Raw genomic sequence first — 12,624 nt, forward strand, 5'->3', positions numbered from 1 at the left:
GGGGGGGGCACACAGAAAACATCAGCCTTGAACTCCTCTTCAAGAACCCGAGCTGCAAAGGAAATCTCCTTTGTTTTTGTTATTTATATGCTGTCAAGTTTTGAAGTGGTGAGTTTCAGGTCGGTTTTGCTAATTTCACTCTGTAAAACTGCAGTGTTTCTGTTTCTAGGTAGTACTTTGCTTCTTTGTCTCTTTAAAAGGTCACAGTGAAAGCTTGGCCTGGATCTTGCCGGCCATATGGAATGGATAAGGGCACAATCTCTTAAATGTGATTGTGGGATTTTGTGGGGGCGAGGGAGGTGATCGAACAAGGAACCCATTGGAAAGGATCCTACATTGCAAAAAAAAAAATAGGTTATCAAAACTGGAATCTCATGTTTGTTTTTTCTTTTAAAGGAAGTAATTGCTGTGATTGAGTTCTCTGTTTTATTCAGTGATTTTCATATGTGGACTTAGTTTATGGGCAGGGAAATGGGATTTTGAGAAAGTGGCCCGCTTTCTGTGTGCCAGCCCGACATTACACTAGAATGAGTTTTAAAATGTATAACTCAAAAGAAACTCTTCAGTCTGGCAACTGTTGAGAACGTAGTTACTTCCCGCTGTCATCAGTCCAGGCAGGCCTGGTGGAGGTTGCTCTTTGCAATTACAAACTGAGGTTTGGTGAACTTTAGGCTTGGGCATAGAGTTTAAATGAGTAAATTAGGTGTTTTATGTGCATGTAATTTTGCTTTGTAATGTAAAGCTTTTTACGAGATGACTGAGTGTTTAATAGATGCTTCTAGTTGGATATTCGAAGGACAATTTCACGACCTATATGATGTTTTGATTGTCAATACATTAACTAAATTATAATCTGTCACTTCCATTTGCTGTACAGTTTGTAGTGCTGTTAAGCCTCATGACTACTTAATATGTTTGCAGCATTAACTTTGATGCTGTGGTTTACTTTTTCTTTTTTTTCTCTTAAATTGTCCCAAGGGTTAAGGGTTTTCTTTTCAAATCATATGTTTTAAAATTCATGTTCTTCTCTAGGGTAAGGCAACCAATTTCAGAAAAGGCAGCACCATATTATAACCCATATGAAACATTGTAGAGTGTTTTGGATAAGTTAATAATCGTTGCTCTCTAATTTTGGCTTTAGAATGCAGTTTAATATAATGGAAAAGAGTAATCTTGATAAAAAGTGGTTAAAAGAGGCACATTTATTGTTAATGAACCTCATAACCAAAAACAGATGGGACCTCTATCAATGGTAAACCCTTAGTTCTTAGTGTGCCACCCTACAGCCCAGGGATAAATAGCCATTATTTCCCAAACTTTATAGTCATTCAGTTGGAGTTCTTAAAGCTACTTTTAAACCTCTAAATTAACAGTGTCCCCATACTCACCTCTTTTTTTGGCTATATGGGACAGAGTAGTCTATAGTTAAACAGAGGGGGAAGTGTTTCCAAAAAGGCCATTGTAATTCAAGCTATCTTTCAACAAATCTAGATCCAAATAGCTTTGGTATAATAATTTTTTAAAAAAAGTACAAGACATGTCGAATTACTAGACAGCTGGAGGAAAGTAGCAATTACCATGTGCTTTCTTATTTGTTCAAATATGATCCCCTTAGTATTAGTGAACTCCACACGTAAAGTACCATAAGAGTTCACAAAATAAATCTACCTACCTGTTCTATCAACTCTAGTTAAAACTAGCTTGGGAGTGAGTTTGGTATTGTAATTATTGCTTTATTAGGAACAGCATGAAAATTTATGTCTGATGTATAACTGAAAATCACTATCTTATTTTTTTCTTAAGTTTGTAAAGATATTGACTAAATTGCATACTGACATTGTTTTGCAAAATTTGAGATTGTGTTTTACCAGTATCATCAAGATTTTTTTTTAAAAGTGAGTTTAACAGTTCAACCTAATGCACAAATCACAAAATAGTTTCTCAATTTAAATTGGTAGCAGCATTCTATTACTAATGGACACCTAAATTTTAATTCTAGAACGTATGAGTTGTAATGCTTCAGTGCCTGGGGTATTTGATGGGACTTCCTACTTCTTCCAGTTTGCTTGAAATGATCCAATCACATGTTTGACCCAAGACTTGACTGGATCTTTAACAGGTCACATAACTCTTAAAACTTTGACAGTAGAAAACTTTTTCTATGAATTAACCTGTAAAGTGAATAGAGAATTTAAAAAGCAGTTGCATGCCTGCTACCTTCTTAAGAGATGGTATGTATGTATTTCTTTTGTTCTCATATACATTAAAACATAAAAAATATAAATATATACATTAGATTTAATTAATATTTTAGACTAATAATCTTGATTATCTTGATTAAAATGCTGCTATTCTGTAATGAGTTTTTAATTTAAAAACATTGAGATTATATAAATATAATTTGTTTTCTTTTTAGCTATTTTGTGGCAATTCTTTTTCTTTTTAAAGTAAGCCCATTTCCCCAAACTTAGTTTTGTTTGTAGGTGACAAATTACCTTTTTATCCTTTTGTGTCGGTACCATTTCCACAAATTATTCTGTTAATTTGAATGAAAATATAATGTTGCTATGTAGAAATATGGTAACATCTGCATTATATTATTTCTAAGTAAGTAGTTTTACAAATACATTATATTTGTAGAAAGAGATAACTAGGGGTAAAACATTTACATGGATATAGATGTGTGTATATACACCTCCACCCAATTATAACATGTCTTCTTTTTAATCTTGGCAGGTGATCTTTAGAGGGTAACTGAGTATGGATCATTTGAACGAGGCAACTCAGGGGAAAGAACATTCAGAAATGTCTAACAATGTGAGCGATCCGAAGGGTCCACCAGCCAAGATTGCCCGCCTGGAACAGAATGGGAGCCCGCTAGGAAGAGGAAGGCTTGGGAGTACAGGTGCAAAAATGCAGGGAGTGCCTTTAAAACACTCGGGCCATCTGATGAAAACCAATCTTAGGAAAGGTAAATAAACATGGAAAGCTGCAAGCCCTGATGGGTCTGCCCAAGGCCACTTTGTGTTAGAGTGGAGAAACAGACTATGTCTGTGGGTATTCTTTTCCTTAATTTTCTTTTGACCTGAAATTAGTTACATTCCTGGCTATAGTGTCAATTATATCTTGAAAGGGTAGGCTCTGTGCTTGGTTGGAGCATCTTGCTGTACTATAAACTAGACTCCTTGCACATTTTAGATGATAAAGACTGAATGAAATATAATGATCTTAGACCAGGCTTCCATTGATAACGGTATTTTTGTAGTAGAGTATGTATTGGTGGCTGTTGCTTAAACTAACCCTGATTAAGATTGAGGTTGCTTGAGTACTGCCATAGCTTTTTCAGAAGATTACTAGTTGTAAGGCAGTTTCAGAGATAATGGAGATCTTCTGTGATATGATGTAAGAGTTTTATGATGTTTGTTTTTGTGGTTTGTTCTCTTAAGAGCAAATTCATTATTTAGCAGTGAAAAGCCTGATGATTCTGCTTTCTGATTTTTGCTATAATTGGGTATTTTTGATGAAGGAAGTGCAAATTTCACCAGGTTTATAAGGTTTATGTATAGCTGCATGACTCCTTTCTACCCATTTTATTTTAAATTGATGAAGTTTATAGCAACTTTGTTCAACATTGTTGTTAGTGTAAATTAACGTCTGTACTGGTTATAATGTCTGTGCCTTATACTGGTCTTCATTTTGTCTCTGAATAACATGCATACGACTCAGATTTTCTTTACATTTGCTAAGCAAAGGCTAAAAATGCCATCTTTTAGCAACTGAGAATATTAAGTAGATAAAGTTAGAAGGCAGAGGAATTTCATTGTGTTTGATGCATAACATTTATGATACAATCATTTATTTTTTTCCTTGGTTTGGTGAAAACAAAGAATATATTGATCCTGAAATGAACAGACACAGCAGTCCGTATTGTTAGATCTTTATCTATTAAAAATGGAAAAACAGCACTTCAGCAAATTCTTTGGCCTCTACTCATGATTACCCTATTTATTGATTGTTTGCCAAGAATGTATGCATCTTAAGAAAGCCAGGGTAAGAGCATTAAAAATATAATTTATTACAGCTTTTCAAACAGAGTGCATTAATATTGTACTGTGAAGCACTGGGGCTCTATAAAAAAGACTTTCTGACGCCTGCAAACATATAAGTTCCATAAATTCCTAAATAGGAGATTTCAGCTGTCTCTGGTATTATGTGATATTTGCACAGCAAACTTTAATGCCAGGACAGTTTTAGACAAGGATTCTACAGACTTCACTGCTCCTTATGGCAGACGTGCTGTTTACACAGGCTCATAAACCTTCAGCAAAAGCTTCTAAGACTGCCTTCAGGTTTAAATCATGTGGTATTTTTAGCATCCAGCAGTGACCAGTGCACTCCCCTTTTAATGCTGGAAGGTTATGAAGTTGCTGTAGTTGGAAGTCTTGCCAAACACTAGCACGACTAATCAGACAGTTCAGAGAAGGCTCTTCTCCCAGTAACAGGAGGGCAACCGTGACAGTTTGTTAGAAGATGTAGCAGCTAGATTTGTAATTAGATGATACTGTTGTTCTTGTATCAGTAGACACCTTTGTTATCTACAGGGTACCTCTAAGCTTGATCAATAAAGTCCAAAATAAATCCAATATATTTCATTAGTTCAGAAAGCCTACAATTGTATCAAAAGCCTAAGAAGCAGCATGTAGTGCAACATGCCTGTTTGTATCATCCTTATAAGAGGAAAAATCAATGTGTATGTTTTTGTTGTGCTCACCTAACTCTTTGAAGACAACAGGACGGGGAGGAGAAACCAGAGTAACAGTAATTTCACTTCCTGCTCAAATCTTTTTTGTTTTTAAGTATTGCATTCATGGTGACTTATTTTAAAAATGCATTTTAATTGTTGAAGGTTCTCTCTGCTTACTCCAAATGACAAAAGTACTAAAACCTTTTGGTCGGCTTTTTTTTTTTTTTTGCCCTCATCTTATTTTTCATGTGCATGGCTTCTGTTTGACAAGCGCTAGATAAAAATTGTGATTGAGAAGAGAAAGCACTACTAAGAAAAAGGGGTCAAGTGTTTTTGTTTATTTGTGTAGGAGATTTTGCCAAAGTACCTTCGAGCCAAGGAAGAAATCAACAGTTTACATATTGTTATTTTTTGCTGTGGTCTCCCTAAGTCGTCTTCTGATCCCTGACAGGTTCTCTCTCTGGTATAAAACAGCTGAATGAATGACAAGAATATTGGCAAGCTCTGCAGCTTGTTTTCCATGTCTAGCCTGTTGGGTACTTCCGAATGAGTTTGTGAGCTTTTTTAAGTAAACCTAAAGGGGTTTATTTGTCAGAGCTAGAATCTCATGTGAACAGTTCACTAAAGCTTTGGTGAAGATGCATGTGCAGAAAAATGTAGCTGTTTTATTGCAGGCTTTTATTCAGCAGAAACAAGCAAATAGAGGATTTTTAAAGGGCATCTCTGGAATCAGTCAGAAAACCTGATTTTAGCTATGGTTGGTATGCACTAGACATCTTAGTAAGTTGGTAGAATTCTGTGAGTCCAGAGGGCAGAGCTTATAGAGGCATTAATGTTGTAGGACTAATTGGGGATCCTGGGTGCCCTGTTAAAGTAACCCTTGTCATCATTTATGCTAAAGATGATACCCTTCTGGCAGTTTGCCACAGTACAGCTCAAATGCATCTGCTTTTAACCCTTTTCCGTTTATCACTGGAAGTCTGACAGTACGTTGCGTAAACACCTTGAGTACCACGGCAGCCAGTGATTTCAGTTTCTAGAAGCCTCGTTTCTGACAGTGGTGTGGCCCGTGCTTATTAATCATCTGGCTACTGAGTTATTACATTGGATTAAAGTAAATAAAGAGAGGACACATCAAATCTATGCAGATTCCTTTATCCTAATATGTCCTGATGAGGCCAGTTTCCTTTTCTCTCTCTCATTTTTATCCCATTAACTATAACAGAGATTGTTCATTTTAAAGACATATGTTTACTGTGATATCTTTTTAGTTAGGTAGATTAAATGAGTAGCCATGAAAATAAATCCTATTTATCTGCTTGTGCACTTATTGAGATCATCTGTTATTAGCATCAGTTTGGTTAAGTTTTGCATTTCTTTTATGGAACCAGTTAGAGTAAATACCTAAAAGAGGAAGAGAATGATGATAATTTTATAGTCAAAGGTAATTTGAGAGTTGGACACAAATAGGAAAAGTTTAATATTAACAAAATTGTGTAGGAAGCATGAAGGTGGTTTTCTCTGAAAATAACTGGAGTAGGTACGTTTGTACACCACTCACAGCAGATCAGACAAGATACTTCTGTCTCTCATCAGCTTTATTATTTGATTAAAAAGGTAATTCTGTATTTATCAGTTTTAGAAAATGTGCTATTAAAGTTAGAGCAGTGTCCAAATTATCTTAGGACCAACTTCACATTCTATTTAAATATTTCTCTTATAACTTCCAAAACACAAGAGGAGAGAGAGGGATTGTATATATTCTGTTCATGTGCCTCTATTTCTGTGCCTTGTGCTTTGGAAGCAGTCTCCCTTTCTCTGACTGTTGGGAAGATTTATTTTCATGGCTTAATTTCCCCCACCCCAGACTGTATTTCTGAAGACTCTTGGTTTGCATCTCTCTTTTCTCCCCCCCGCCCCATCATTTTGATAGGAACTATGCTACCAGTTTTCTGCGTAGTGGAACATTATGAAAACGCCATTGAATATGATTGTAAGGAGGAGCATGCGGAATTTGTGTTGGTGAGAAAGGATATGCTTTTCAACCAGCTGATAGAAATGGCATTGCTGTCTCTGGGTTACTCGCATAGCTCTGCTGCCCAGGCCAAAGGTAAATAATGCATGTGTGGAGTTGGAAAAATTGCTTGCCATTCTTTGTTTACCTTGCAGAGAAAGCACTGAATATTTTTACTCAAAGCACTGTAGCCCGTGTTTTACACTGGTTCCTTATAGACTGTGGCTTTAAAAAATTGGCTTAATTCAGTTTGGTTTAGTTAACACACATTTTGCTCATGTGGAATGTCGAGGTAGATTTTTTTTTAAATTACTTCAGCTGAATCATTAGTATGCTTATTGACCTTAATAATCTGCTCCACTGAGGACCCACAAGGAAGTGAGGAGCGTATTTGAGCAGATGGACTGTTGAGAGTCAATTTGCATTTATGACTGAATATCTAGTTCTGTTTCTTTTATTCTGTTTCTGATGGTTTTATGGGCTGTAAAGTATTTTTCAATACTGATTCCCATGCAATAGAGAATCTTATCTGAATCGTAAAGCCATTTAGAACTGGTTCAGCTATGTCTTATTAGAACTTCCTATAAGTTAGGAAGATGTGGCATTATGCATAGGTTTTATTGATGGGATTTTATTCCAAAATAATAACCAATCCTGTGGTCATTTACATAATTTCACAATTTGGAAAGCTAAACTGTGAATATTTTCATTGACCTGCCTTTTACAGGGAAGGGAATAATTCAAACTGAAGTAACAATATGGCTTGCAGTGGAGGCCATGGGGGGGGGGAAGACTTTCTACTAGATTATTACCTTCAGGGTAAAATATTTAGTGACATATTCTCTTTATCTGGAATAGGGCTAATCCAGGTTGGAAAGTGGAATCCAGTTCCACTGTCTTATGTGACAGATGCCCCTGATGCTACCGTAGCAGATATGCTTCAAGACGTGTATCATGTGGTCACATTGAAAATTCAGTTACACAGGTGAGTCTAGACAGTGATGCCAGGGTGAAAAGATCTATTTACCCGTCTTTTGAAATAAAGCATCTCTGGGCAACCTTAAGCTTGCATTCACCCTGTGTTTCAGAATGGTTCATCCAAATTTATTTTGTTAACCTTGCTCCTTCTGCTGTTTTTCCCTAACTTCAGTGCATAATTGAAAAGCAGCTCCCCTCCCGACCCAAATTTGTAGGCTCATGAAGGTTATCACAAGACGACACTTTCTATATTCAGTCAATTAAATGATGCATTACAAGAAGGCATTTTACATAAAGTTTACTTAAGAGAAAAATATTTTTGCATATTGTGCACAGTGCCATCTGTGTACATTTTGTGAAAGAATGCCTTCTTCACTATTGCCACTGTCTTATTTATTTATATATATATATATATATTTTTTTAACCTTTTGATACATAGGAACAGAGTAATTGAAGGAAACTGGTTAATCCGTTAATGCTTTTCATGGTGGATCGTGAGAAAGCAGTACACCTTAAATTGTCTTCCCAAGCGCATCAGAGCAGGAAGGTAGAAGTAACATGAAAAAATAGCCACCACAGGCAGCTGATGTATAATTCATGCATCGATACAGCAGATGTGTTGTATAAAGTAATTAACTAATCGGAACAATCAGGAGACCGAGAGCAATCTCCAGATGCATCTGTTTGATGCGCAAAATGAAATCTGTCTGTCTTAAAGGAATGTTCTGCTGCGGGATGCAATTTTGTAATAATCCGCTTTCTAATCTATGTCTCAAATAGTTGCCCCAAACTAGAAGACTTGCCTCCCGAACAATGGTCGCACACCACAGTAAGGAATGCTCTGAAGGACTTACTGAAAGATATGAATCAGAGTTCGTTGGCCAAGGAGTGCCCCCTTTCACAGGTACTTAGCATAGCATGTAATAAATAATAAAACATCATGAGCAGCCCCAGTCTGAGGTTTGATGGAGCTCTACAGTCTAACGCAACTGGTATCTGAAGCAAGAATCTGCCAAAAATTCAAAGTGACTTGACCACTGGTGACCTTTTAAAATAAGCTCAGTTCATTCTGAACAGTACCCTCATGCTTCTTCTCCCTTGAGGAAAAGAACGAAGGACTGTTTAGAGGAAAAAACAGTTCAGCAGAGGACTACTCTAGCTAGTTTGTAGATTCTTCTTCTAAGTGCTCTGAGCATGGTGGCCACCTTCTCCTGGCCACCTTTATATAAGAAATATTAAAGGTGGCACAGCTGACACTCACTACAGTGAGTGGGAATGACAGTATGTGTAAAGGTATAAAACTTTACCATGCTTTCTGAATAAAACAATAGTACCATTCTAGAGTACTGTATTTATTACAAAAAAGGAAAAGAAAGTAGTTAGTAAAAATAATTATAAAAATAACATAAGTCTATTACCTGTTACTAAAGCCTGAATAGTTACTATTTGTTCAGGATTTTGAAACCAGTAATGTAGCATTGTTTCACTTTTCTTTTTCCTTTTTTTTTTTCAATGAAATCTTAATGTTTCCTGAGATGCATGTTATATCATCAGGTATCTTTGAAATGAGATGTAGATTTACTATTGTACTTGATTTTTTTTAGAGTGAATTTTGATAGAGGACAACCAAAACTCTAGGGTAGAGACTGACTGTTTTTGAATTTAAAACCAAACATGATTTTGATAATACTCAGCTGATGGCAAATAAAAAAGAAAGAAGAAAGGTGCTGCTCTTTCTTAATGGGCTGCTTGTGTGGGCACCATGTAAGTGTGTAATAGTATCATCCCTCAGTGTCCAAGCCCATTGTTGGTGCATTCCATGATACAGTAAAACAATGCTCTAGCTAAATTTTTAAGGTTGTTTTTTTTTTTTAAAAAATTAGTTTAAAATGCAAAACAAAACAAAAAAAACCAAACAACCAATTCTAAGTGTTAGTCTTTTAGTCATTTGAATTTGAACTATATGACTCTGCTGTAAACATTTCTGCATTTGAGATAAGCCCCTAATGTCAAAATGATTTCTAAATATGATACTTACGAAGATATTGGGTACCTTTGAAAGGCAGTTTATAGGCTTTTGTGCTACTGTTTCATGGCATCCCCCTGCATTTAAGGTTTGTTACATTGCAGTCTCCCAGCTTTACTTTGATATTTGCTAGTAGTTTTAGAATGAAGTCAATGAATTAAGTTTGGAGTTAATGATGGCTTTATGTATTTTTCTAAGGTGAGCTATAGTCACAGTAAAATATTCTCTGCATTGTTACATGACCATTTCTTGTAAGTTAGAGCAAAATATATAACTTAAGTTATACCTTCAGCTAATCACCTTCTATGCTCCCTTCTCACACTTGGAGTAGAAAGGGTGTGAGTTTATAACCATTAAATAACAGTAAGTTAATTAAACATGGTTAAGTCAATAGAATGATATAATGAAGCAGGGTGACTCTTTCATCTGGGATTTTGAGTTTTGCAGATAACTCCAGATAACATGTTAATTTGTTGCTTGGCATTTGGAATGTCCTAAAAATAAACTTTTTTATTTTTTTTTTTAAACTCAAAGGTGAAACATATATAAATACTATAAAGAAATTTACTATGAATTGGATAAAAAGAATCCTAGTACATATATTGATTGATACAGGTAATGAGGACTAACTGTTAAATGACATCAACACCAATATTCAGCCAATAAATTCTACCTCACTGTAGCTTACAAATATAATTGTGAATTTGCTTAATGTTATTGTGGGAAATGAATTGAATACAGACGACTTTAACATTAAACAGGATGGCAAAATAAAATTTGGCACTTGATTGTGGAATCATACATTGTTGTATTTCTGTAGATAGGCCTTCAGAAGAAACATGAGGCCACATGTAGCTGGAGACCCTGCTATAATGATGTAAGTGATAGAGCTGGGCTATAACTTCAACATCAGTTATAATCTTACTTTTTTTTTTAAAAAAAAACTATGTACAGTTTAGCAGTGGCAACAATTATTTTCGATTAATTTAATATCAGATGGAAAATTTCACCTGTTCTCTAAATGAGAGAGCTATATTTTGCTTCATCATCTACTCAGAACAAATCCATGAATCTCATACGCTGCTTGGACTGTTTTTATTATGAACTATTTTCCATTTGCTTCTTTATTATTTTTCTTCTCTCTGAAGTTATTAGTTAAAGATGAGAAATGCAGACTCCCTAAGGCCTAAGCCCAAAATATATGCTGAGCGTAACAAAACTACTCTTTCTTTCTCCTGTGGTTGAGATCTGATGATGAAGACTGTAGTGAAAAAATGTCTAGCAAATGAATATTGCCTGGGTCCCATACAAAATAGGACATACCACCAAGAAATACTAAGTGTTAATGCTTTTTTAAAACCCTCCTCCACAGAGTTTTGATTTTGTTCATGTAGTAATTTTTAGCATCAAATTCAACATAAAGCATTACGGTTTTGTTTAGTGAGATACAATAGTCTAGGAACAAATATGGCTACTGGACCCCTAAATAGTGCTCAGCAGAAAGTCCACCCTGTATGCAAATTACTGCTGCAGGGTAGAGGCCAGGAGCACTGCTTGAAGAGGATGCCAGGAGGCATTTGCAGGGGATGGTTGGCCAGCCCTAGCTCCAAAGCCCTGAGGAAGTTTCTCCAACACTTGCTGTAGTTGAACTCTGATTCTTAAAACTAGAAAGAATTATCCTCCCAAGACTCATTTGACAGATAGATGAAGGAACCAGTGTCTCTAGAAATTAAAGTCAAAATACTGGTTAGTGACTGACCCAAAGGTCCTGATTTGCTAAGTCCAAGTCCTTGCCTAATGATAAGTTTTGAAGTGTTGATTTTAAAAGGTATACTTTTTTTTTTTTTTTTGATGCAATAATGTTTTCTTTGGTAATATTTGCAAGGTTTTCTGCAGCTGCAGAAATTCCATAAGAGAGCTTGTGGTTTGATTTACAACTCATACCTTTATTTCTGTTATTGCTTTCCTATCATAAATCTGCCCAAGTAGATCGACAAGCATTTATTAAGTTCTTTATGCCACGTGCTTGTTTATTTTTGTAAAACGTTCCAAGACATAAGAAAGGCTTAGCTCATTATAGATTTGAGGTTGGCTGTTGTGTTGTTAGTTTTGCTTTATTTCCAGTGGATGTGGTTAGATGGGTTGGATATTGTATTCTAAGGAGAGAATAAAGTCTGACTTGAGGACAAGAAAGCCCATAGTCATGAAAACCTTGAGAGTATGGATTTGGGAGATAAATTAAGAGTGAAAAAGTAAATATTTTGCTTTACACTAAAACATTTAATGTTGACGCTGAATTTTTTTTTTTTTTTTTTTAATCTCAAGGCTGAAGTTTTAAAAATTGAATTTATATACTGGATAAATACATAATCAGTCTTGATTCAGAGATAGATTAATTTTGGTAAAAGTACCGTAAGTAAAATGTCAGTTAGTATTTCTTTCTACTAGCTTAATGTCTTCCTTCTAAAAATGTTAAGGTAAAATATTCCTGAGACATTTTAATATGATATGTGTGTTTTTTTTTTCCAACCAACACACACGTACACAAAAATAAACACAAACAGTTCTGCACACGTGAACATACATCAAACAGCTTCTACATTTTTAAAGTACTGATTATTTTTTATATCATGTCCTACTTAAAGAAAAAGTATCTCAAACCTAAATCCTATATAAAACCAAAAAAACCTCACTGTCATGCAATTGAATCTGACTCATAGTGACCCCCATCAGGTTTCTGAGGCTGTAAATCTTAATGAAAGTAGATCACCCCATTGTCCTTCCACAGAGCAGCTGGTGGGTTTGAACTGGTGACCTTCTGGTTAGTAGCCAAATGCCTTATCCACTATGCCACCAGAGCT

General features: G+C 35.5%; 1 protein-coding gene across 1 annotated transcript in view; it reads left to right on the forward strand.

Annotated features, from left to right (window-relative positions):
• The first annotated feature begins 2,760 nt into the window (after positions 1-2,760).
• SATB1 (SATB homeobox 1) overlaps positions 2,761-12,624 on the forward strand; it is an 83,105-nt gene continuing 73,241 nt past the window's right edge. Inside the window, exons 1-4 of the mRNA XM_007936582.1 lie at positions 2,761-2,971; positions 6,678-6,854; positions 7,617-7,743; positions 8,518-8,641. Coding sequence (XP_007934773.1) covers positions 2,761-2,971; positions 6,678-6,854; positions 7,617-7,743; positions 8,518-8,641 — 639 coding nt within the window. The remainder of the gene's footprint in view (positions 2,972-6,677; positions 6,855-7,616; positions 7,744-8,517; positions 8,642-12,624) is intronic.

The sequence above is a fragment of the Orycteropus afer genome, unplaced genomic scaffold (genome assembly GCF_000298275.1).
Source record: "Orycteropus afer afer isolate SDZICR_OR568_19922 unplaced genomic scaffold, OryAfe1.0 scaffold00003, whole genome shotgun sequence".
In the NCBI taxonomy this organism is placed as follows: domain Eukaryota; kingdom Metazoa; phylum Chordata; class Mammalia; order Tubulidentata; family Orycteropodidae; genus Orycteropus; species Orycteropus afer.